The sequence below is a fragment of the Cariama cristata genome, unplaced genomic scaffold (genome assembly GCF_000690535.1).
Source record: "Cariama cristata isolate BGI_N322 unplaced genomic scaffold, ASM69053v1 scaffold1055, whole genome shotgun sequence".
In the NCBI taxonomy this organism is placed as follows: Eukaryota; Metazoa; Chordata; class Aves; order Cariamiformes; family Cariamidae; genus Cariama; species Cariama cristata.
The window spans coordinates 17710-45646 of NW_009616701.1; the positions used below are offsets into that span (position 1 = coordinate 17710).

The 27937-nt window shown below is 37.8% G+C and overlaps 1 protein-coding gene across 1 annotated transcript in view; it reads right to left on the reverse strand.

Moving 5' to 3' along the window:
• Window positions 1-27849, reverse strand: part of LOC104161713 (WD repeat-containing protein 70-like) — a gene marked incomplete at both ends in the record, with an annotated part of 43528 nt that extends 15679 nt beyond the window's left edge. The window contains 3 exons of the mRNA XM_009700245.1: window positions 20499-20697; window positions 25771-25885; window positions 27744-27849. Coding sequence (XP_009698547.1) covers window positions 20499-20697; window positions 25771-25885; window positions 27744-27849 — 420 coding nt within the window. The remainder of the gene's footprint in view (window positions 1-20498; window positions 20698-25770; window positions 25886-27743) is intronic.
• Window positions 27850-27937: the final 88 nt, after the last annotated feature.

Consider the following 27937-nt stretch of genomic DNA (forward strand, 5'->3'; position numbering starts at 1 on the left):
ACGTATTTATGCATACCATCGTACTGAGTGACAAATAGTCCAGTTGTCTACAAACTTACTAATCAATTAGGACAAGGAATTAAAACTGAGGGCATAGGGGGACGCATCAGCTAGTCATGCAAAGATCTACAACCACAGGCTGAGGGCAGGGGGTTGAGGGTTAAAAATTACAGCATGTCTAAGTTACTGCAGGAAGGAAGGACAATTTCCTATCTAGCTCCCACAGCTGGTTCCAATTCTATTACTGTTTCGATTACTAATTCTCCCATGCCACCCATAAATTACCTTCAAAACATTAACATTTAAGTTGCCTTAAAGCAGCACAATTTATTCTCATGTCACATTATACAAAATTGCTACGTGACTTTAACTATGCATCTGGAAAGAGGAAAGATACATTTACATTGTACACATGTGAGGTCCGTACTTGAAGAAACACACATCTTTCTTTATGCTTCACTCAGGTATATTCCTTTAAATAAAGCTTATATCAGAATAAGGTAGTGCACTATGGCCAGATGATGTATCTCATATTGTTAAAACTGTTGTAATACTCAATGATACTGCACATAATTTTCAAAATGTTCAGGGCAAATACTAAGGACTACATTAAAAATCACAGCCAGTATGAACACTTTGGTTTTATTTTTAACCATAAACCCCACCATTTTTAAAAGTTGTGCCCAAGAATTATAAAACATGCTTATCTTCTATGCATTTATATGATATGTCTTACTATAGTATGTATAAACGTTGAAACCTCTCCAGCACACCATATCAAAAACACTGATTTCTATACACATAACATAGTCTGAAAATTCCAAATCATTACAATCAAACCTGACAAAACACACAACAGAGCGCCATTGATTTGTACATACCAGTTATACAACTATTATTCAGTATTATTCAGTTGTGGATTACCCAGGAACAGAGTAAAGACCCTAACACATTTTCCAGTGGAATGATGCCCACATATCAAATCCAATACTTGCTGTAGTCATTCCTCAAGGAGTCTGAGGTATAAAAGGATAAAGTAGTAATGCTTTCACTTTTTTACCCAGATTAAGATAAAGATCCATTGTCTAGACAATGGCACAACATTTTAGCTGTGTGCATGGAGAAAGAAGGCAAAAATTCAAGAACATCATACCTTACTGAAATGCCTCACTTCAGACTTTTACTGACATTATGTCAAGACGTCATGTATTTTTTCTTACTCCATAACTGTTAGAAAATGTAGAATGCTAAATACACCCCAAGAGATCTTTCCTTAAACTATTCAATAGGCTTCTTGATTTTCTCCACAAGGATCTGCTGCAGATACTCCATACTACACAAAGACTTCTTGAGTTACCAGAAAATTCTTCTTCCTTTTACAATCTAAAATTTCAGTTTGGATTATATGATCCAAATTAAGTCATTATTAAAGGTGTATATAATACCTTGTTAATCTAGCTGAGATGGATTAAAAACAACATGCATCTTCAACTTGGTGTTAATAGACGGTTAACAACGTATTTTTAACTCACACTTAGATAGTACAAAGATGACAATTTTGGGTGTTCAGATAACACTCTACAATTACCTTCTTTTGGAGTCAGGAAAGAAAATCATAGTTCACAGATACAAGGAACTCCAGATTTCAGACCACATATCTACTATATATCTGCTGTGAGATTTTCAATAAGACAATTGCTTGTGTGTCTAAATATCATGTGTTAAACGGGATAAAAAGTCCCGTCTTGCAGATGTGCTACAATGATACATTAAAAAGTATGATAGGTTCATTCACACATCTGAGCTGCTCAGATTCTACTAAGCCAGAAGGCATTATTAAGGTCTATGTTAATAATAGAATCATATAATAGTTTGGGTTGGAAGGGACCATTAAAGGTCATCTAGTTCCAACCCCCCTGCAATCAGCAGGGACATCTTCAACTAGATCAGGTTGCTCAGAGCCCCATCCAACCTGACCTTGAATGTTTCCAGGGATGGGGCATCTACCACTTCTCCAGGCAAGGTGTTCTGGTGTTTCACCACCTTCATCATAAAAAATTCCTTCCTTGCATCTACTTTCAATCTACCCTTGTTTAGTTTAAAACCATTACCCCTTGTCCTATTACTACAGGTCCTACTAAAAAGCCTGTCCTCACCTTTCTTATAAGCCCCCTTCAAGTACTGACTGGCTGCAACAAGGTCTCCCCAGAGCCTTCTCTCCTCCAGGCTGAACCACCCCAATCCTCTCAGCCTGTCCTCATAGGTGAGCTGGCCTAGCACTCTGATCATTTTTGTGGCCTCCTCGGGACTTGCTCCAACAGGTCCATGTCTTTGCTGTGCTGAGGACTCCAACACTGAAGGCAGTACTATGGGGGCTGAGGTGGGGGGGAGGGGGGTGTCTCATGAGTAGAGGGGCAGAATCACCTCCCTGTCTGTCATGCTTCTCTTGATGCAGGCCAGGGTACAGTTGGTTTTCTGGGCTGTGAGCACACGTTGCTGGCTCATGTCCAGTTTTTCATCCACCAGTACTCCCAAGTCCTCCTCAGCAGGGTTGCTCTCAATCCCTTCATCGCCTGACTCATGTGCAGGACCTTGCACTTGGCCTTGTGGAACGTCATGAGCTTCCCATGGGCCCACTTCTCGAGCTAGTCCAGATCCCTCCGAATGGCATCCTGTCCCTCAGGTATGTCATAGTTTGAGGTACCCTAAGTCCCTTAAAAGCTCATTTACAAAACAAAGGAAAAACAAACAAAACCCACACATTAGAAAAAAAAAAAGCAGCTCTATAATGCTCACATTCCAAATGAAATCTTGCAATTGTTGAGAAAACATATCTGTGGTATTTCGTATCTCCTGGTCGACTGATTAATGCAGTTACCAGGGAATGCACCATTCCGTAACTAGTTTCCATAAATAAGCAAGCTAAAAAAAACAAAACTCCCCAGCAGTTCTTCCCCTGTAACAAGCAAGTGCTTAAACATAGGTCCAACATGCTATTCTATCAGAAGAGAAACAAAAGTATAAAATAAGCCAAAAATGAGGGTGAGAGAAGCAGAGAGTTTATAAATGCTTAGCAGCTTTCCACAGGAAAAATTTAACTGGGGAAAGGAACATATAACCCATAAAATAATCTGAATCAAATGCAGTCCAAGAATTTTTCCTCAGATTTGTTTAAATTCCCTGCTATGGACATTTTCCAGACAACTAATAAGGAAGCCAAAACAAGGATTCCTAATTTTGCGTAGTTTGCTGGGTTTGGGCAGAATTTAACTCCTGTTTCTGGAATTTGTTCTGTAAGCTTGAATTCTTCACATTAACCTCATGTTTGACATCTGCCTTGGAGATGCAATCCATGAAGTGATATGGTTTAGTTCTGAAATGAAAGATATCTCACATAACCCCTACTGCTGTCCCAGGCTTGACTGTTTCCCAGGCCTTTCAACAACTTATATTTCACATCCTCTGAGCCACACAAAATGGGCAGAAGATAAGCTTACAAGACAAATTGTTTTGCCTTGAGTTTTTCAATGCCATTATTCCGTTTACAATCACAGAATCATAGAATCATTATGGTTGGAAAAGACCTCAAAGATCATCAAGTCCAACCATATACAGATAAAGTACGAAGTACAGATTACTTGAAAGCACTTTTCTTTACATCCTTGCTTTTTAAGTTTACCTTGCCTTCTGTGTCATACGTTCAGATACCCTAGATCCTCACTTCATCTGGCCACCACAGGTAATATCCAGTCTGAGGAAGCAAAAATGGACCTCTGAATAGAGAATGATGGCACCCTCTTGTCTTCAGGCTCCTCTCAAGAAATCCTGCTAAACCTCTAGAGACAGGGAGAAACTCCCGCTGAGATACTTTATTTAGGTGAAGTCTCCCTTCATAAGCCAATTATTTCAGAAACCACTGTACAGGGCAATCTATTAAAATGGGAAAACCCTGACACTGGTGGTAACCTGTTCCTACTGTGAACCGCTTGCCCTTGGAATTTTAATGTAGTACAGAAATAAGAAAAGAGAGAAAGCAAAAAAATCTTGCTTTTAAAAACACAATGAGTTTGACACAAACATGTACAAAAATTCTTAAAACCCACCATAAGCTATTCATGCATTCTCAAATCCCCACAGTCACTAGGATACTGAAGAATTCCAGAAGTGTGGAGCACAGGTGAGAGAACAAGTTAGCAAGAGTGAGCAAATGCTTATAAACAGATTTTTGCAGTTAGCTATGGGTATCAAGAGCTTACAAGTATCTATTAATACTGGCAGGCACAGGGTAGATACACATTGCACTGTCAAAATTTTGCACAATAAAGGGAGTGGGGGAGTTCTGGCTAAGACATTGGAACTTTTCATAAGCTCAGATATTTGCTCTAAGATGATAATTACTGTTCAAGTCATAGGCTTGTTTACAAACTCGCTCTTAAAGAACTCAAATAACCCATAAGCTACATTGTAAACTGCATGCAATTTAACCTATGTGTTAAATCACGACGCCTATGTACCTCAGTGAATGAAAGACCTGAGATGACCTCCTTAGAGCTTGTAGTTACAACAAGGTATGGTATGTTAAGCTTAACGTTTACACAGCCCTTCTCATTGTAAAACTGCCAAACTGAGAGATTATTGTCAGTGTGCCTCAGAGCTTCTCCTCCATGCCTTTTCAACAAGAAAAATGGCACAGAGCGAAGTCAGGCAGTGTATTATTAGGGGCTGCCATGTAGTGTTTTCAAAAAACCTATGGAATCCAAAGCTGAGTTGTTTTCTTTGATAAGAGATGAGTGGTAACAAATTAAAGATAAATTAAATATTATTTATTCATCTTATTTCAAATATAAACATTCTGCACATGTAAGCGTTTGGATTCTCATATCAGCTCCTGGCATGCAAGATACATTTCCTAACAAAGAAGTCTAAAACCACCAATAATCTTTCTTTCAGACTATCTGTGCCTCAATCACTCTTGATTTAATCTTTTTTATCTGCAAAACCTGCAACACCTACAAACAGCTTTGAACCAAAATTTTTAGGAAGTTCTCCTGCTCAATTTAGTTCTGAAAGTGAGCCAACTACACTAGTGGTTATGCAACCATCAGAGAAAACATACCTTAAAGATACTTTCTTGCCTACATATAAATTAGGTTTGAAATGCTCCAGAGAAAAATTGTATCACTAACTACCATTCCAAAAAGGTGAACAAACAGGAAGTGCCAAGGTTGGCTCCAGAAAACAGATCTTCTTACTACACTTAGAAAGCAAGTAGGTTCGATGCATACATAACTGCCAGAAGGAAACACGAATCCTTTAAATGCCATGTTTTCATTACTTTTTTTCTCTCCAAACTTTTCAGAGTAATACTTAGAGTAATACTAACTCTTCTTCTAACACTTCTCTCCCTCACAAACAGCAGAGGCTCTACAATGTTCTTACCCCACTAACTTACTGGACTGTTAAGTGTTTTCTTATATTACTGATTCTTATTTGCCTAATTCACCTCTGTATCATTTAATTGCTGTGTATGATCCATATCATAAAAGGTCTGCTACCATAAATCTGACTGTATACAGTACTTCAAGATGCAGCTAGACACAAAACTTTCTCCTAATCAGCCAGAGAAGTTGGGTAATTTCTATGATAGTGTGGCACCCACTCAAACTTGGTTATAGAGTCCATTATAAGGTTATGAAGGAGTTGCAGCCCCAGGAGCAAGGAGGATATTGTGAATGTCTTGGTTGCTCAACTAAATAAAAGAAAGCCTTTGTAATTTAGATAGCTAGAATGGCTGTAAGATAAGGAGGCTCCGGGGGACAATCTCACTTTAGACAAAAGCCTCTGTGATTTGGGGTATAGCTGGAATGGCTGAGGGATGGGGAGGTTCCAGGACAATCTCACTTCAGACAACAGCAGCCTTGAAGGACACTGTCTACGTGATCCCAGAACTGAGTCTGCACAGAAGGTCAGTCAGCAGACACAGTGAAGAAGACAGGCCTTCATCTGAAGACCCGGACAACCAGCTAAAGACCACCAGGGAAGACAACTGTGCATGCGGCTCAGACAATTGCATATATTAAAGCATTACAGGAAATCTCATGTTTATGAAAATGAGTTCTCAGACATCCTATGACTATGTATAACTTTACAGTATATAATCTCTGGAAGTTTACCACATCATTGGAGCACTCATGGTGGAGCTATCCCCAGTGCTGCCCAGCGCTGCAAAGAATGCCTGCTTAATAACACTCTGCTGTTACTGAGTTTCACTATGTCGGACTCCTTACCCAGCCACACCTCGCTTCCCACTTCGGTGAGGAAAGTTAGAAAGCAAGGGGGTTTGTATGTCACCGATCTTTGCATCAGTTACTCCCTAGAAGTATCAAGACAGGGTTGCAGCCTCCATTAGTTCCTACACTATGAGATAATTCCCAAGAGGTCAACTAATAATTTAAATTGCATTAAGCTACATAGAATTAAACTACAGCTGATAACTATTATTTTTTGACAGGACAGAACTAGTTTTCATAACTATCATGTGATTTGGGCAGATGCTCACTTAAAATAGCATTATAAATAGCATAGTTATAACTAGTTTAGATTTAGCAACATTCATATTACTCTGAAGAGTTAATATTTTTGCTGAAAATGCAGTGATTTAGTTGACTACTGCTCCTTCTGCATTCAAAGACATTGCAGTTTCTTATTTGGACTACAAGACTTCAGGAAATCACAGAAAACTACCATTGGGCCTTCTTATAAATTCACTGTTTACTCAACATATCATAATCGCCTTCCCTAAGAAAAATATTTTACGGATAGCAACTGGACTAACCTGGTACTATTTATACCATTAATTTAGAGATAATTGAAAGAATCTTCCCTTAAAATTAAGTTGTTATATACAGAAATGTCTTTTATTACTCTATTACTTATAGGCTTGCTCTATCACAATACAAATATAAACATTTGCTTGATACTTTAAAAGCCTGTTTTTCAGAGATTCCTTTTCAGAAAGAAGAAAAATATGAGATGGAGTCACCAGAGATAGGGTACACACACGAGGATCAACAGGATGCTTGATCCCTCCAAGGCACCTTAAGAAGAAATATCAATTACAACATAGTACAGACCTGTCGCAGAGAAAAAACAAAACAACACCTACAAAACAAAATCTGCAAAACAACTGGCTGCCCCCACCAAAGAAACTGCTAGACAAGGCAGCATTTAATCATAGAACAGATGAACAACTCTGAAGGACTCTGAAAAGAAAGGTAATAAATTCCAAGTTAAAACAAACGAAGTCATTACAATAAGTTACTATACCATTGGCAGAAAAGAGATCCATGTCAGAATTCTTAAAATTATTTTCTATTCAGATATACTGTGAGGTCTGCTCTGGCATTGTTATTTCTAGGATTTAATTTTGAATGATACAAAATTAAAGGCTGAGGGGAGACTTAGTCGCTCTCTACAACTACCTGAAAGGAGGATGTAGTGAGGTGGGGGTCGGCCTCTTCTCCCAGATTTCTTCACAGAAATGGTTGTTAGTCATTGGAATGGGCTGCCCAGGGAGGTGATGGAGTCACCATCCCTGGAGGTGTTTAAGAAAAGACTGCAGGTGGCACTTAGTGCCGTGGTCCAGTTGACATGGTGGTGTTAGGGCTAAGGTTGGACTCGATGATCACAGAGGTCTCTTCCAACCAATTCGATTCTGTGATTCTGTCATTATATGACTACTTATCAATCTTCCGTTAAAATAATGCATCGAATAAACATTTATAACTAGTAGACAAGGTAACCCAGCAATATACTATTCAAGATCCAAATAACTTGAAAATAATTGTATTAGGTATTAAAATACAAAAAAAGACAAGCAGAAGTAAAGGAAGGAAGTTCAGTATGATTGTTATGAGATCTGGATAGTATTAGCATCAAGTATGTATAGTCCCTGTATACTGCTAAGTGCCCACCTGCAAATAAGAGATGCCACTGCAGCAGTTGTAAAACATTACATGTGGCAGTCTCACATTCATAAAAATCCAAAGCCATCTTTTAAACAAACAGCAGACATTCCAAGAGTCAACAGAATTGCTCTCCAAGGATACCACTGGAGCAGCCTGCAGTTCCAACAGTTTAACATAAATCATCTGTTAATCGAAAATCCTGTGAAGACTTGTTTTGGAAAGGAAGTGCAACTGCATGTCACTTACACACTTCCTTCAAATACAGCCCTTCTAAATTATTTAATCATCCCCACCATAAATATTTCAAATACTTGTTATCATCCACTTTATTTTCTCTTCATTCAAGCAAGAGTTCTCCATACCTGTATTTCTCATTATTCTGTTCAGAGCATAAACAGTTTTTTTCAAAAAGGTAACATACACATGCCAGATAAAGAAAACTTGCTATCTTCCATTTATATATTCCACAGTGATACCAACAGTGTTGAATACGGCGTTAGTATTGCTGTTAGCTGCCTTCCCAAATTCAGAAATATTTTATATATTCTAACACTGATAGAAACAACATGCTATTTGTGTTTCTTTATAAAAGTACATCGGAAATTTGTTGCAATTGCCAACAAAAGCATCATCTAAGAAGGTAGTCATCACTTTCTTTTGCCTGTGTAAGTGTTTCAGGTTCTCAAAGAATAAATTAATTCCAGTTTCTTCACCTTCGAAGATCCCAACTTACACTGGCAGTAAAGAAAGTAATATTTAGCATCAGTGGTTCATATACCACTGCATGAATGGAATTCCCTAACATTTCCAACTACATATTCCTGTTAAATACTAGTATATCAAAAGTACAGTCTTGTGACTTAGATATGCATGTAGAGTATGTGCTTAGAAAGACCTAGAATTTTTTTTTAAGAAGTAGGTCACAGAATTGTACAGCCTCAAGGTTATCCATGCCTCAAACACACCTGGTAGAAAAAAAACCAAAAACATTTCTGCTCTTCCTCTAAGGACAGCAGAGGACATTATCTTCCATAAAAACTTCTGGCTATAAAGAAACGAAGGCTTTCAGGAGTGATGAGCACGAGGATTCCATGCCCTACAGCCACAGTGTATCCAGCCCAGAGATGCAGAATACTTTGCATCACTCTTAGCAGTTCCATTTCCAAATACAGCAGTGGTACCATCAGCTCCTAACAAAGCTTTCTACAGGCTCCATCAGGGCTGGCTGACCTGATGAAAGGTCTCTAGAGGAGCTGCCAAAGAGTAAAAACAAGATATAAGGAGATCTGTAAACTTTCTAAAAAAGGACAGTAGTAACAATAATTATGTTCTACATCATATTTCACTTAATACTACTACAGTTCTCTCTCTCTCAAATTTTCAAGTACCTTCAAGTCAACAAATACATGCCTATTAATTTCTTCACAAAATATTTATAGAAACCAAAATCACAAGACTAAGTACCTATCTGTAGAGGAAACATTCTAAAATTTCTCACATTCAGTCATATTACTAATTAATTAAAACCAGTATCATGCTACCAAAAAGGTATGGCATATGATACACAGCACAGAAGCCTTGGCCTTACGCTCTGTAGAATATGTAAGTACATTCATGTTCTGAGATGACTGGCAATCACAAACTCTGGGGCACAGGGCTGGAGAGGAGAAAAGCAAATACCCCATGCCTTTTTATACAAGACAAACATTGCTTAAAGGAATTACTTGGTTAGCTTCCTCTTGCACATTCTCCGTATGATGCTCTCAGTTTCTTATGTTAAGTATTCCTTCCTTTCCAGCTTCTGACTGCTTCTCTCACATTCTTTACACTGAGCTTCACTATACAGAATATAAGGGTCTAATTTTGTTTCCTTTTAATTTTCGAAGCTTGCAAATCGTTTCTAACTCACTTTTGAGATAATCTTTCTCATTCTTTGCAACACCAGTAACCATATCAATGATCCTTAACAAAAATTCCATCCCTTGTTCCAAGTTCAATACAAAGAAAACACATTTTCCTGATTTTTACAGCAGAAATACCATCAAGACCTAAGAACGTATTATGTACATCTATGACAAAAGTATTTCGCTCCTGATTATGCAGGAAGGTAACACAAAAGGAAATTGAAAGCAATGGTAATTGCTACTTATTTTTCATCATCGTATCAGTGACTAGAAGTAATTAAAAAATAATGCCTCTCACTCTCAAACCCACACTTTTCTGTATCTATTGCACACAAAACCTGCTTTGATCAGCTTACTTCACTTTTTCTTCTTTAGACAAGATGAAACTTGATTGGGTAAATAAGATTTCGCATTTACTGGGACAGACAATCCTCAGCCTAAATGTTATAACTCCCTGGGACAACTGAAAATTCCCATAACATTTATTTATTTTCACAACATCATGATTTTTAGCCTGGTTCCATAGACAAATTCGAATTGGAGCAATTACATTCTACTTAAATATTCCACCTAAATAAGCAGGAAACTGCTCTGTTCCATTTCGAACAAATGAGTATTACTGGTATGTCCTGTTAAATCTCTGCAAAAATTTAAAAGTGCCTCAAAATGATTCTAACACTTGGAATAGAGCTATGCTATCATTTGGGAAATATGCCCAAATCAGAGTACAGCCTTGGAGAGGTCCAAGGCTGTACTTGTTTCAGGGACATAATTACAACATGATTAGTATGCCTTTGGCACTGCGAAGAAGAATAGTTCTGTATTTCACAGAAGAATCAGCTGTAACGAAGCTCCAAACAGAAGGTAAACCCTTGCAAATCTATCTGGCAAATTCTTCCAACTCTTTATCTGTTGCTTCAACTGAGGAAATCATCACAAGATGCTAGTGCTTCATTAAGTTCTGTAAAAGATCTCAGCTCATTTTCTAATGACATGTAGAAGAGAACATTAATAGACACAGTCTCTTACTAATGTCCTTTAGTAAGTGTTATACATTGCCTTGAAAAATGCTTATGTCCTAGATTAAAAGCTGTTCACCCACCAACCCTGATGCAACTGCTTTGGTTAGTTTCCTGTCCCCCTCCAATGAGATTTTATTTTGATCGCATAAACATCAGATACACTCTCAGTGCATTTTGCAAGGGCAAAAAGCTGGCAAAGACTTGACTATTTCCCAACCTCAAGATCTACCATATTAAACATTGCCCTCATTAAGAATCTGTCCTCTCAAAAACAAGCCTTTTTCTCTTTTAAAACAACCCTGCTTGGAAGTAAAAAGATTTACTTCAAGTTTTCCAGAAAAGTGTGCTTTTCAGGATAGAAACCAAATCTGAAAAGCTTCAGGCTACAGGAGATGATCTGCTTCCTCCCTCTCTCTGCTTATGACCACATGAAAAACTGGCACTGACAATCCAACCAGCTTTCCACACCATTAGGAGAAAAAGCACTAGAGAAGCACTGATCATAATCAAATAGACAACTCTTCTCATTTTCCTCACTCCCTAATCAATGTAAGTCTTTCATATAAAAAGGAAAACTATACTGACAGGAAAATATCAGAGGGAATCGATACCAAGTGTACCTATTGTCCTTAAGACATACTTGATACAGCAGTATTGCTTACACTACAAAACAAGCACTGTAAAATATTTGTGTAGTACTTAAAAACATATTGTCCCTTGTTAAGAATCATTACTTCTGGCACTAATGGAGGTGAATTACACTAAATGAGAAACTCATTAAAACTAAATATTTATTTGTTAAATGTAACTGCCATCAGTATCAAGAGAGAATTTAATCAAACACAGAAAAATGCTTTACAATGTTACTGCAAAGACTTGAGTACGTAAAATCAACTTACATAAATTCAGACAAAAAAGTAACTCATGAGAGTTCACATATGTAATACAATATCTATGTCTCTCCTCAAAAATTCACGTTCACTTTGTATCACATGTAAATGTAAACTACAGAAACGTGTAATACTCAAAAAGTAACACTGCTGATTCAAAACTTTCAGCAATAAACTGCTGTTATTCATTTTCCTATAAAAACACCAATAAGGTATGAGAAATTTCCATCAAAGATAACTACCAGCTAGTCCTTCCACCTGATGATTATTCAGTAAAATACCTAAGGTGAGCTGAGGAGTCCTGGGTCAATCCTAGACTCAAAAGATGATAACCTCATAGCAAGCAGTTTTGACAAACACCTTTACTGACACTCCCTCATAAGAAAGCAAAAGCAACTGAACAAGCAGTGCTGGAAAAAACAATGTTCCTATAATAAAAGCATGCAAAGTCATGAGAGATAGTGGCAAGCTACCAGAGCGAAGCCAGTATTTTGATGTGTTTTATCTGTTACACAAAGTTCAAAAGATTTCAGATTACAGAACTGCAACTCATATAACTATTAAAGAAAAAATTGTTTCCTTCAGGGTCAAAAACATAGATGCTTGTGTTTTAAAGAAGTTACTTCAGCAGTAAAATATGATAACAAAAGAGAGACAGTCTCACTGTACATCTGGAAACAAAACAAAAGAATTATTCCATGGAGCTTTCTGTTTCTCCTCTCCCAGTTCTGCCCCCATGTGTACCAACCACAGCCTAATGTACAAGCAAGTAAAAGGAATTGCAGATTTCTCATAACAGCAACACCTGCCTTCCTTGGGGCTCACAGGATCATACTGTGATCACCAATCGATCAACAGGAAATCAGGAAAGCACAGCTGCTTCCTGATTCCCTTCACAGGAAAGAAAATAACTTGAGTTCATGAGCAGCAGTAGGGGGAGGCTCTAGACCCCAAAGGCCTCTGGCATCCAAGCCGACACAAAATCTTCCCAGTTATAAATTAACTGTTTAGACTGAAAACCCACAAGTCTCATATTTCTGCTGCTCTGCTTATTCTCAACCAGATCTATTCTAGACTGTTTTGTAACTATTGTCTTAAGTTCAGACAAACTTAAATCACACCAGTCTGCAAGTCACCTTTCTGTCTGAAACTTTTCATTGGGGTCTTTCAACTCTGGTTTCCAGTAACTCCACTTCATCAAGCCACTTGTAGCATTATTCAACCACATATAAATAAAAAATTAATACCACAATCTTGCTAGAAATTAAAACAGTCAACCAACAAAGCAATTGACTACTGAGAAAGACAGGCTGAAGTAAAATCAGCTGTTTCTGCACATTGTTTTCCCTTCAGCATTCTAGAGAAGTTTGCAGAACTAAAGCAAGAGATGCGCTGAACAAGATACCCACTGCCCTTTAGAGAAAGGTAATGAAAATAAGTTATATTCAGTGCTCAGAATCTATAAATATGACAGGCATACAAGCAATTACATAAAAAATTTTTGAAAATCTGTATCTCATTGGCATAACAGACATCAAGTTAAAAGTAACAATCCAGTTGTTTTTTCCAAAATGATTTATATGTGTAACAGACTGCATTTTAGAGATTTCAATGCACGAAGCCCTACTGCAGTGCGGCCAGTTTTGATGGAGGACAACAGAAAATAGGTACACAGCACACTATAGCACAGAGGGATTAAAAAGAAACAGGTATTTTCTATTACGTTGCTGATAACCCCCTCTTCTCTTCACAAGCTACCTCTACTTCTAAAAGCCTTAATCTTTTCTGAGGAGCATATGTATTGCCTCCAAAAATACACAGTTTTACCACTTAAGAGATGTTATGCATCTTCCTGCAGTTTCTCAATTATTGAATAACAGTGTTCTTCCACATCACTATACTACATAGATGAGTGCTCAGCATTTAGTTACTTTCTCCCACAAGACCTCATTTATTCCACAAATATGAATAAATGGAGTCTGCTACAACTTGGCACTAATCTATAGTTTGAACACAATTACATTTAGGAATCCATATAGCACTCACTACTGAGATGAAAGCAATGTTTATACAATAAATTGGTACAGCAGTATGTATAGGACTCTTGATTCATGTGCTCAACTAAAACTACTCAACAAAAGAATGTCAAAGGATGCCAGCCTTCTACTGATGATGCAATAAAACAGATGCTGAATATTTAGTGCCTTGCCACTATAGCTTACTTGACCAATGTAGCAAAACTTTGACGCAACCGAATAATTTTGCTAATTCAGTATAAGTAGGCAAGACCACTGCCAACACACTTAACTGAAAGGTGTTTCACTTCAGAATAGAATTACAGCAAGCTAAATATAAAATGCTTTTTGCTAACTGCAGAAAGTGATGACTCTAACAGACCATGGAACTAGGGGAAAAGTTTTCCGAAGTTTTAATCCATTCTCACAACAAAATCACGGTCAAATCACAAGCTACTCGTATGAATTCTCATTTGCAAAAGAAAACCCAAGTAATTTCTGGCATGAGTTATAAGAAAAATTTAGGTATATAAGATGAATCACTACTATTTAGTTAATCTCTTAAGTGTGGTTTTCAAGCCAAATTCTCTATGATTTTCCAGCACATGCAAAATTCTCTTAATTATTAGGATGAACAGTCTGGATATACTCAGTTTAGAAATCAACTTAATTCCTTAAGATTCTGTCCTTGTTTGGCTAAACCAGGACTCTCTCTCTTTTCAGGAGTTTTTCTTTCAGTTAAGTTTCCTCTCTGTAACTGCACTTTCTGAAAGAGCAGCTACACATTTTTCAGACAGTGTCTGCTTTCAGACTTGATAAAGCTCAATGTTTATAGTTGCTACTGAAGTATCAGTAGGATTGGTATGCAGAAAGGTCTGTGTTTATACTTACTCCTATGAGAACTGAGGCCACTGCTGATCTTTTGTTAAGTGAAAAGTCATAAAAGGGTCACACCTGCAGAAGAACGCAGACAGGACAGGTGACCAAATACTGACCAACGAAGTATTCCATCCCATCCACATCATACCCAGTATAAAGCTAAGGGATCACGAGGGTCGGCCTATCTTCTTTCATGGCCAGCATCCCTGTAGGACCCTGCTCATTCTCCGACCTCTGAAGCCGATCCATGCATTCCTGAATCCAGTTCCTGTCGACTGTGGAATCCGGTCCGGGACATCCAGGTGCCCGCCCTGCCGAGGCAGCAGCACCAGCAGCAGCCCGAGCTGCTGTGACCTTCAATTCCCCAGCCATCATCGGGAAACTCAGTATCAGTTTTGTACACTTTTATTTCTATTATTAGCAGTATTAGTATTAATATCATTATACTCTTTTCCATTATTATTGTATTATTAAAGTAGTTTTAATTCTCCAACCCGTAAGTCTCTCTCCCTTTCCTCGCACCCTTCCCCTCCCGGAGGAGGGAGGGGTTAACAGAGAGCCCCTGCTGCCCCTGTTAAGAGCCGGCCCAGCCTTGAGCAGTGACAGACCCCGACAAGAAACAATTCCACAGAAATGTAACTTCCTTTTTTTTTTTCCTCTTTTCTTTTTCCCTAAGACAACTGCTGCCTATAGTTCTGGTGCTTTCAAATCTCTGTTTTTTAAGAAAATAAGGACATAATATAGAAACACAGCAATGAACAATAAAGCCTGTATAGAAAAGATCAGCATGGATAGCTGCAAGAGATTTCTGATGCAAAGCTTGCTAAGTTCTGTGCAATACTTCAATGAAATATTAGCAGACATGAGGCTTAATCTTGGGTTTAGTTGCCAGGATATAACATGATTCCAAGTCTACACTGTTTTATTTTAAGGTTGTATACACTGAAATCCTTTGAGCATCTTGGAGAACTTTTACTCTTCCAAAGATTAAAGATACCTGGCAGGACTTGATTCGCAAGCCCAGTTTTTTCTCTCTGTGTGGCTTCAATTATTACAAGCTTCAGAAGTGCTGACAGCAGAGCAAAAGGGTGTTTTTTTCTGGGAAGAGAAATGGGGACAGCTAGGGAGAGCTGTGATTTAGGAGGGCATTCTGATGAGACCCCAAAGAAAGAACAAAACACCTGTGCAGAACAGGCATGCATTTTTTGAGATTTACCACTTCTAGTACATACATACATGAAGTTAGCAGCTATCAATAGGTACTTTCAGAAGCTGTGTAATATATTGTGGTTTTTTTCAAAATTGACAAGCATCTGGGTTCACCACAATCTACGTACCACTAACACTCTGGATGATACTGAAATAGGCTGAAAAGTGTTTAGAGACAAAACTGAGTAAGACCAAACATTTCCTTCAGCATCAATAAATGTAAGTACTTTTCAAGACAGGAACTATTATTCTGATTATCTGTTGGAGAGATTCACGTTTGATAAAGTTTCTTGATAAAGCACTGTATTTTAAGATTTTGCTATGAGTCAAAAATGTATGAACAAGCAGACCTGCCACAGGAGAACAGATGAAAATTGGCAGAAAAGAAGTAGTGACTTCAATATGACATGATCCACAGCAACTGAAATCTGCTGAGCCTATGACAGACTCATGAATACAGACTCACTCCATAGTGCCATAATAGTCAAAAGTTAAGAGAATTCCTGATACAGATCGATAGTAAGTCGTAAGTTAACTTAAGTCTCACAACATTCTCAAGAAAAGTCTGGGATTTATCCGCAGCTGGTTTCCTAAGACAGAACAAGACATGTGTGGGGTACAGATGAGATCTTAGGAGATATGGTGCTAAAATGTACAGTTAGATAATGAAAGAAATCCATAGGCAATAGTGAATCAAGCAGATCAGACAAATTAATAAAAAACCCCTAAGGCATCAGAATTTCTCATCACTTATTCCCTGGGGGGAAAAAAAAAAACACACACACAAAAATAAACAAACAAAATTGTGATCATACAAGGTTAGCCTCAATCTAAAAATCTGTTCTGTCATTACGAAGTTCCTCTCACTCATTTTAAGTGAGCAGTCAAAACTTATGTTTTAAAGTTCACAAGATGCAAGGTAAGAGATTTTGTAGGAAAAGAACAGACTGAACACCTAACCAAAACTGAAGAAGAATGGATAAGAAACCCTTGAGACACCTGGGAATTTGTTTTTTAGGATTAAGTTTATATTTGTGTAATAGGACATACAGGTTTTTTCTGCTACCAAATGGTTCTAAACAGCATAAGTAAGGCTGTTTTTACTGTGTTTCAACCACCATTGCTACAAAACAGCATGGAAACTATCATACAAAATCCACTGCCACAAAACATTCAATCCAGGAAGTTTTGGAGAATGAACATCAAACGATTAAACTTTTAACTAAATATAGAGAGATTTCTCAACGGAGTATCTGTGATACCCAAGAAGGAGAAGAGGCAACCCTACCTACTGAAATTCATAAAGGGATCTGGGATAATGCCTTAAAGTTTGAGAAAGAGTTTCAATCATGGTGGCAATTAGTAAACTTCATGTATCATTCAGAAGGTGATAAGATTGTCACCTTTGTCCTCACTCTACGCAATGCTTGGGTATATACCATATACCCAATCATTGCACCGGGATCCAATCACTGTGGAGCTGTACTCTATCCGAATTAGAACACAGAGTATGGGTCCAACGAAATGGGAACAAATGGTAAACTGTTGACGTTAATGTATGCGTTGTACGGGGACAACAGGGATTTATTTGTGAAAGTAATACCGTTAAGGCCCAAGACATTTGCTTTGACACTGAACAAAGTGTTTGTCATTTTGAAATACATCTTGATGAAACTGCTGAAACCATCCTTATGTATCAGAAATGGATGTGTCTCTGAACGTAGAGTCACAAGGGTTCTTACCTAGATACCACCACTATAGAGACAAATAATCACTCAAATATCTGTATTTGTAATTTTACCAAAATTATGGGATGCAACTAACTATTCAGCTCCGTCACAACCCATCAATTGCTGCAACCGGACTACACATCGTATTAAGATTTACTGTCTACTCCCATTGGGACGAATCTTACATTAGTTAAATCACTGTTACAACATGATGACCTGAGTCAATTGCTAAAACGAATTCAGAACCACAGACAAAAATCCTTAATTACCATCCATCATGATGCAGAGAGATACACCATATCCTAGAAAGAGTGAAAAGGGATGGAGAACATCACTGGTGGGATGCCTTATTTGGATGGTCACTGACAGCAACAGGACTTCTACATACTGCTGCATCCCATCACTATTTTACTAATTTCTGTTATATTATGCTTGCTGTTAAACATTATTCTATACGTTAGAATGTCGAAAATGACTAGACGAGTAGCACTACTACCAAAACCTCCTTGTATATGTAATACTGCTTAATCATGTTTAACAAAATCTTAGTAGACTAACCAAAAATTTCCCTCAAACTATAACTAGAATACGGCATTAATCTGCTTACAGACAGAGAGGCAAGAGGCAACCACATTGGCACTGCAAGAGCAAGATGGAATGACTTTTGTTGTGGGGTAGATTGTGGTGTTGCATTTCCCATCCCACCCCGGGCCTCACTACGCTTTCAGAAATTCAGGTCCTAGCCTTTCTGTAAGCAGTTGGCTGGTTAAGCATCCCTTGACCATACCCAAAACTCTTTCACAGCTAAGGTGGGAATAACCCTGATTGTACCGGCAACTTCTGTCACTTGGCCAAGGCTGGAAGCTCAAACAAAACAGCTTCGTATCTCTAGCAAAACAGCCGCGGTACATCCCTGATCGGCATGGAAGCTCAAGCAAAACAGGCCCTGGATCTACCAAAACCTCCTTGTATATGTAATACTGCTTAATCATGTTTAACAAAATCTTAGTAGACTAACCAAAAATTTCCCTCAAACTATAACTAGAATACGGCATTAATCTGCTTACAGACAGAGAGGCAAGAGGCAACCACATTGGCACTGCAAGAGCAAGATGGAATGACTTTTGTTGTGGGGTAGATTGTGGTGTTGCATTTCCCATCCCACCCCGGGCCTCACTACGCTTTCAGAAATTCAGGTCCTAGCCTTTCTGTAAGCAGTTGGCTGGTTAAGCATCCCTTGACCATACCCAAAACTCTTTCACAGCTAAGGACAGAATAATACTAATTGTACCAGCAACTTCTGTCGCCTGGCCAAGGCTAGAAGCTCGAGCAAAACAGGCCTTGGCACATCCCTTATCTAAGCTGTAGCCCAAGCAAAACACAGTACCATCACTACTGGAATTTTTAGAATTCCAGCAATTATCAAGTCGAATCATGGCCAGAATGGAAGTTTACTAATGACTAAAGTCAATCATCTTGAGAACCTATAAATAGGAGTCCTAAGCGAGACCCTTTGAGCTCTCCTGAATTGCAGCAGGCTGCAACTACCATCTCCCACTGAGTGGGACACGTCTCAGAGCTTGTGAAACTGTCAAGTTTGTGAAGTTCCGAAGATAATTGCTGAAAGCAGATAATGGAGCCTGGGTCGCAAATCCTTCACTCCTCGAGACTCAATCCTCGCCCACTAAGAAATGCCAAGGGATTTGAAGTGAGTATTTCACTGAATCAAAGGAAATTTTTATAACAGGTATACCTATCTTTATACATTTATTCCTTTATACATCTACCTCTATACATAGATATATCTCTCTGTGTTTGTGTGCATGCATGTGTGAATTGATTCAAATACCCTGTAACAATTTGTCATTGTTACAATCATAGTAAATACTATTGAATTAGGTTGTATGTGTTAAATTAGTCAATGATTAACTGCTGTTCAATTAAAAAGTACTGCTAAATACTCTACTCCTGGTATCTCTTAGACATAACCCATTGACCAAGTCTGGGACTCTGGGCAGATCCAGCTGCAACTAGACTCCTCTCTGAAGGAGTTTAGAAAGCAAGAGGGTCTACACTGAACCTCAGGACTCAACAGGAGGGTCTCCCTTACCCCTTTTCATCTCTGGTCTCTATATAAACCACTCTAGATTGATTTTAACTTGATTATTCCTGTGTATATCCCTTTCATGTAATGAGTAATAGAGTGAACCTTGCCATTGAGCTTAAGTTACATGTCCATTAATTCATCTTAAAACCCTTTCTGCTAAGACCTTTGACAGTGATCCTTTGAGTGACCCTAAACACACACATTCACAACAGGCTGTTGTGGGTTTTCTTGCTTTTAACATAAACATAAAAGACAATGTATATTCACTCTACCAAATCAGTCCAGCCCTTATTTAGATTTAGAAGAAACCAAACCAAAACAAAAAGAAAAAAAAAAGCCCTCAGTTACCACAGTTCACTTGCTTAGAACAGTTTCAGCACAATTGTTCTCCCTAGACTCAAGCCCATGTCTACCTTCTCTTTCTTGTAAAAAATTCTACACATGCTCTGGGAAGCAAACCATATAAAACATTTATAAAAAAATATTTATTTATACAGTTCTTTCATAATATGAAAACAAAAAACAGTAAACAATATATACTAAACGATGATGAATTTCCCTTGAGATTCACATGCATACATTTTTTTAAAACCCTGGTAGTTTTAAGTGAAAATAATTATTTGCATTTGTTGAATAATCATTAGAAAAAACACAAAAAAACCTGCATTTCAAACAAGTCATACTTCACCTGCAAATTCAATCATAAAGGAAAGAGCATGCTTACAAATTAGTCTAATGTTTTAATGCTTTGAGTAAAGAGGAACAAAATACTTACATTATCTTCCTCCTCTGTATCATCATTGTCATTATCATCATCACTATCCTTGAGCTCAGGTGGAAGTGGTGGCCCAATGAATTGTTCATCATCATCATCAGTATCCTCAGATGCACCTTGAGCAGAAGTCTGGGATTGCATGGAAGGACCAGTTAACTCTTCATCTGAGCTATCTTCACTTTCACTACAGGCTGTCTCTCTACATGGAAAAATTTTAAAAATTACTGTTTCAAGAATATTGGCACTTCCATAGGAATTTTCAGGTAAAAGATGTTAAGAACTGCTGTAAATCTGTAAATACTGAAATTAGCAACACAACATAAACTAATTTTTATTGAGAGATTGTAGGCCCACCATCATCTTGAAAGTATAAACAAAGTTTAAAAAAAGAGAATTCCATAGTGACAGACAGTTCAAAAAACTGGACAAAAGAAAACAAAGAAAAAGTTAGACAGATTGTAAAAAAAAAAAAAACCACACAAACAAACAACAGTACCACGCCATTACTATGGATTTCAATACTGCTTAGAAGCCATCAGAGTATATTCTTACAGGGCATTTTCAAGATTCTGCTTCAAATTGCAGCTTGTGCAGATGCTCTGCAACTATGTTGGATGGGTGGAACTCAAACCAGCAGTCGTTCAGGCTCACAACCAGAGTGAGAACACAAAGCATGGCACTTGATTTATAGTGCTGGTAAAGAATAACAGGGAATCAGGCACTTCTGACAAAATATTTGATACTGTCACAAATCTTGATTCTAAAAGTTACACTAAATTATCCTTTTCCTGTTGTCCAAATGAGCTGTGTGAACACATTATTTTTGGCACTGGAAAATTTCTGAAAAGTAGAGCTACTTAGTTCACGTTCATTCAGTTTATTCAAAATAAATGTGCTCCCTCTGCTGGTAGTCATCAAGTAGGCAATAGCAGGTCTAAAATAACTGGCAGCAGGTCTAAAACAGTAAGCAGAAAACTTTGCCTTTTGACTAGATACAGTGTATCATTACAGCGATACTTTGCAGTGGAAATCAGACGGTTATTTCAGATTCCATGAGATAAGCTCAAATAGCAAGGCTTGCTTTGGAAACTTATATTGTGCATGCGAGTTTTTAAGTGAGTAGACGACTACAGAGGTATCGGGGTTTTTTTAAAGTTTAGGATATCACTTGACAGCTAGAATAAAAACACGCAAGTTTAAGAACATAATAAATGATTAAGAAAAAATGTTCTATAACAGAGAATGCAGCCCTACTCCAGCCCTCAAACCAGCTGTACACCAAGCAGGTAGTAGGTTACACAGTAAATATTTGTGTTGGCTAAGCAACTGAAACACTATTTCACGAAGAAATCAAACAAAACTAAAACCAACACGAATTAGGTCCTCAGATGTTACAGTGATAAGAAGGGTTTGCATGCCTGAAAGCTTGTCTAATTTTTCCAACTATATTTATCTGCCTAATAAAATATATTACCCCTACACACAAACTTTGTTTTGTGTAGTTCAAGACATTTAAAGACCTAGGTCAGGATATGATTATCTAATAAATATAACTCAAATAAAAAGAGCTTCTCTTACTCTACAAGAACAGGGCAATCAATAATCTTTTACCAAAAGGAAGGTTCTCCAATGTCTGAGAAACACATTGGGATCTTCAAAGTTCTCCAAATCAGGTATCCCCGAAACCAACAACTTTACGATGCTATGTGCAAGAGTTGTGTTTTAAGAATCGATATGCATTCCCAGACTAGCAAAACAAGTATCTTTTCCCCAAAAGCCAAACTACTTAGTTTTAGAATAGCACCAAATATACACTGTAGCTGCCAGTGAGAAGAATGTATACAATATAATGATTCAAGGAGGCTTTTCCAATCCTAGAGTCCCAGATTTTCAAATCAAATATTTCAGTATTTAATGGGCTGTGTAATCACTGTGCATGTGAAATGGCCAGAATTCTGGCGCTGTTTTTCACCACACTCTAAGCTTGGCAGGGACAGCCAAGTACTCCAGCTACAGCTATTGGTACCCTCTGTCCTGACTGGAAGAAAGTCAAACATAAGGTAAGAACATCCCAATGCTGCCAGACCAAAAGCACATCTACCCTTCAACAGCAACCAGGAGTGGTGCTGACAGAAAGGACAAAACAAGTGGTGTTTCCTTCAACTTTCAGCCTTACTGTCTTACTCTACCAGAGGCTGTAAAGAAAGAACCAGTTTGCCAGTCCCTTTCCCAGGATTCAGAGAAGTTTATTTGTTTGAAGGAATTTTTTGTTGCTTTCCCTCATTACCTCCTCAGTAAGTAAAACAAGCTATAATAGGAAAAAAAGAAAGCTGGCGGTGGTGCAGCCGCCCTCGCTCCCTGCCCCAGGCCACTTGCATGCTCTCACTGTGCTGTTATCTTGGGCTGACAGGTCAGGCCCTCCCTGGCCACGCCTGGATCATCTTTGGCCTGAACGGTATACCAGAATCACTCAGCACCAATTGTGGCCAGAATGGAAAATACTAATCCAAAGTCAATCATCTCAAGACCCTATAAATAGTTCTCTAGGATCCAGTATGTCCCCCTGAATCAGGACACCTATCAGGGGAAATTTCATGAGGACTCCAACGCCTGATTTTTTTAAGGTTCCATCGATGAATGCCAGCATATAAAGTGAGTAATTCATAAAACTCACTAAAAGGGAAATTTTGATGACAGGGTTAACCTCTGTGGGCTTGTGTGCAATTTGACTCAGAACTGTTTGTCTGTCTGTGTACGATGCGATTTAACCTCCACCTATGCGTGTAACCCTGCTATAAGTTTCAGGTGATCTTGCCATTCTCGAATCTTTAACAAAGTCACTATCTTGATGGTAACAAATTCCACTGAATCCCTCTGTTAAACTTGCTGATGATTAAGTGCAAGTTAAGAATTACAGACCCTAATCTTGTACAAAATATTAGTAAATCCTAAATTTCTGCTAAACCAAAACCATGTAAAAAATTGGTTTTGTGCCACTGATATAAAGGACTCATTGTACACATATATAATCCTCTAGACACAAACCACTGACCAAGTCTGGGACCAGGAGCGGATCCAGCCACACCCAGACTCCTCTCTGAGGAGGAGTTTAGAAAGAAAGGGGGTCCTTTCTGAACCTTGTGACTCAACAGAAAGGCCTCCCTGACTGTTGATCTGGCGCTGTCCTCTACACAGAAAATAATCAATCTTCTGAAGTCACTGCCACATTTACTATCAAATTTTTTAAACTGCTGTCTTAAACATTTTGCTGCTTCTGTCTTGTGAGTGAAGTGCATCAGTCCCTCCACAACAAATCTGCATTAGAGCATGGTTATCCCACAGACAGGGGAAACAACAAAAAACATTGAGAGTTGCACAAGTATGCAGGCATATCCCCACCATGCGCTCATTCTCTTCACTGATCTGACTATTTTGTCGGGTTTTTTTTTCTTTTTATATACTAGTAGATGCTTTCGTTTCACAAAGCATAATTACTATTACTATATTTAGGTATAAATATGTAAGTACAATAACTATTGTAAACACCCATCTACAGCAAAGTAGCTCAAAAGCAAAAAGAATCAGTAGTTGTTCTTCACATATTTTTGGAGTGACCAACCCCTTTTTAACAATTAAAAAATTAGTATGAGGGCTACTACAATAACTGGAAATATTTGGATTTTTTTAAAAAGTAATATTCAGGAAAGTGTTGCCATTTTCAGAGAACAGAACAATCTATATATATTAGATCATCTTATAGTAACTAAAATCTACATTATAAAAAGCACTACTAGGAATCCTGTATTTCAGACTTAAATTGTCAGCTGTAGGATTGGCCCTCTGAATTAAGGCTGAGTCACAACGGCTTGTCTCCTTCACCAGTTTCCTGCTTTTAGCACTAAGTACCAAGCTACATGTCATATTTTACAAAGAAATGTAAAACTTCCAGGAGAGCTTTTCATGTCATGCTCTCCCTTCTCAATAGTTGGTAAAAACAAAAAAACAAGAACAAAGAAAACTTAGTATCAGCAGAACTCTGGTGAGTTACCAGAGCCTACCTAATAACTCAGAATACTGAAAGGTGTTTGTTATCTTCCTTTGTATAAAGTCCCTGGAGTTCTCTTCTGTCAAGTCCATTAGCAAAATGAGATGATTAGGGAAAGGCTCTGTATCCCCTGACTGCTTTCCATCTCACCATTTGTTTTAATAGATTCTTTATACTGAAGTCACCCATACAGAGTACACAAACAAGTTACATTTAAATTCTCATGATCCTTGATTATTTCACCAGATAGGTATCTAAGATCATCAAAAGCAAAGAGAAGCACAGAATATTTTTCCCTCCTGCACAAGACATAACACAGGATCTACAGGGTAGTAGTATCTTGTGCCATCAGTTACTTCAGTAAAAGTGCATAGCTCATCTGAATTCTCCATAGCATAACAAGCAAAAAGTAACTTCTGTAACAGAAATTTGTTCACAGTTTGAAACACTACAAGTTTTTCTACAATAACCTGCCACATATAGACTCTATCAGCCCATAAGATATATATATAGGTCTATCAGAGTCTTGTATGTCTTATTGGACTTCCAGAGATACAGAAATCTAAAAACTTACAGTGCACTGATCTCCACAGTCCCTGCCACGCAGTGGAGTTTTGTGGCCCCCCATTACCTTCACCTACTTTTCATTCCCCAGCATTTCAGAATTCAAACTGTCAAAGCAGTAGCATTTACTGTTTGTCAATAATAAACAAACACTGGCAAGTTTAAGAGTAAATTTCAGACTGAAGTCAAAACAAAATAGTTTCTCAACCCCACCACTACTCTATACAATGTGCATACAGTGGCTCTCCGCTTACTTTGCTTTCTTTTTCAGCAGGCATGAACAAGTACATTCTGTCTACAGATGGGAACAATAGCTGCCCACTAAGTCAGCACACGTTGTCATATTTGCCCTAATATTTTGAAAAAATTCAGATAGTAACGTTGGTTTTATTATAAAAAAAAATGCCAAACAGGATTAGGTAGCAGACTTCAAAATTAACTATTAAATATACATAATGTCAATATTTACAAATATTGTCACATCTTTAAGAAAGCATAGATAAGAAAATTAAAAATTAGTATTTCCACTGAAATACTTCAGATAACATAAACATGTTCACACAAGTTAAACTACACTCATGCTCTCAGAAAAAAAAACCAAAACCAAAATCCTCTCCAGATAAGAAAGTTGTTACATGTAAATCTCCTGCCATATCTAAGTACCTTTGGGTTAATGTCGACCCAGCTCTTGTCGCATTGGACGCTGAAGCTGATGAATCAGTGCATGGACTTCTGAACTCTTTTTCAGTCTCGTCTTCCTTCTCTCTTTCACGAGCCTCTAAATACGGAAAGCACATAAATGACAAATAATCAAGACTTTTAGCAAATAACAAAGTTAGAGGCTTGCTGATGTTACTAATACCGTAGAAAGTTACTTATTAAAGAGAAACTAACTGAACAAATCCTTTAGAGGACAGAGAGAGCACCCACAAGACCTATAATAAATCACTGATTTGTTGAAAAGTACCCAACAATCTTCAAACCCCGCTTCGCCCCATTAACAAGTCCAAACTATGCAAACTCAAGACAAAGAGGTCGTCCAGCGGACACCAAAGGACGACCACCGGGGGGCCTAAAGACTCCAGAATACACTTCCCATAATTAATCACACATGTTCGAAGGGGAAGCACCATATGTAAATGATTTCAGGGAAAAGTAATGAATATACGCTCTGATTCCAGGAATTACAATGAATATGTAATCTATTGTGTCTATATAATCTGCCCATGCTAACAACTGAATATGCATGTTAGGCGGACCGACCCCTGTGCATCCAGCACTGCAATAAAGGGAATGCCTGCTTCTTAATACCAATACTGCATTGGTATTAAGAGGTTTATTCCCAATTTCAATGACACTGAGGAAAGTAAAACAATTTTCTTCATTTTCAGACCTATAGGAAATGTTTGAAAAGGTAATAGAAAATAAAGGATTTCACCTGAAAATTTATTACTTCTCCATATAAATTAAATTTCCATCACTACTGCAATAACACAGAAAAACAAAACGTTGCAAGGAAAATGCAAATACCTTCCAGCTGTTAGCTTGTACACACTATCAAACATAAGTTGATCATATAAGGATGCTGATATTTCAAAATTTTCAACACTATACTAAAAGAGTATGATTACTTGAGAGAGTTCTTGACATTTTCATAGCACAGGGAACTAAATTAATACATAAGTACACACAGGTGTAAACAAGTGAATTCTAAATATGATTCACAGAAAATAAATACAAAGAGAGCTGTCTGTATTAGGAGTTTTTTCCCACTTCACTTACTGAAAAAGAATCCCTGTGGAACAGTGCAACAAAATCAAAGTAAACAGAACCTTCCATTTCAAAGTATAAATAAGACTGGTGAGATTATGACATGGTAATAGATACAGCCACTGTATTTCTAATAGTGCTCAAATAACTTCAATTATTATTGAATAATGTTAATATATATTAAGCAGAGAAAAGTTACTTTGTCTCTCTACAACAAACAACACTTTATTTTTTTGCTTACTGTTCATTAACTAAACTAAAAACATGTTTTGCAGCAAAGCTAGGAAACGTTTTCCTCTGAAGCGGAACACAAACACCTGCAAGATAAAGAACCAGGAAACATATTTTGATCTCAGCTCTTTTTATCCACAGTTCAGGTAGCAGAGAAGACATTTCCAAAAGTTATCATATGTATTCCAAAACCTGAAGCTAAGAAGTTCACATTGCCCCACCCCCACAAAAAGTTGTAAAACATACACTTTTAGATTACTATATTCTGAATACCAAAATTTGTTTCTAAGTTAAATAGCTGAATTTCATACAAAGCTTTATAATTTTTGGTAACATGACCAACCTTATAAAACAACAAAACGAGTTGTGCTTCCATTAGTGGTAAGGGCCTAGAAACCGGGGCAGGGGGGGAGGTAAGGGAGGTGACATACTCAAGATACAATTCAAAATGTCTTGACTTAAAAACATTATGGTTTTGTAATTAATTACTGGATACCCCTCCTAAACTAAAACATGGTGTAAGCAAATGATCTCTTGTAAGGAGAACCAGTCTGAGACACTTTAAACATCACCCTAAGACAGAAAAACAACACACGTTTTAAAATGCGTTAGCTGACTATTCTCGCATTTCTTACCCAAGACCTTCCTGCTCCTCTCCACTGCAGTTCTTCTCGTTTGTTCAAACATGGCTTCGAGGTCGAAAGTCCGAGCTTTCTTCCCTGAAAATAAAGAAAAAGGAAACTGAAACACAGACTCACCCTGGCCACAGGCACTCCGGCAGCTCTAGGCCGGCGGAACGACAGGCACGACCGCTTCATTTTCACCGCCA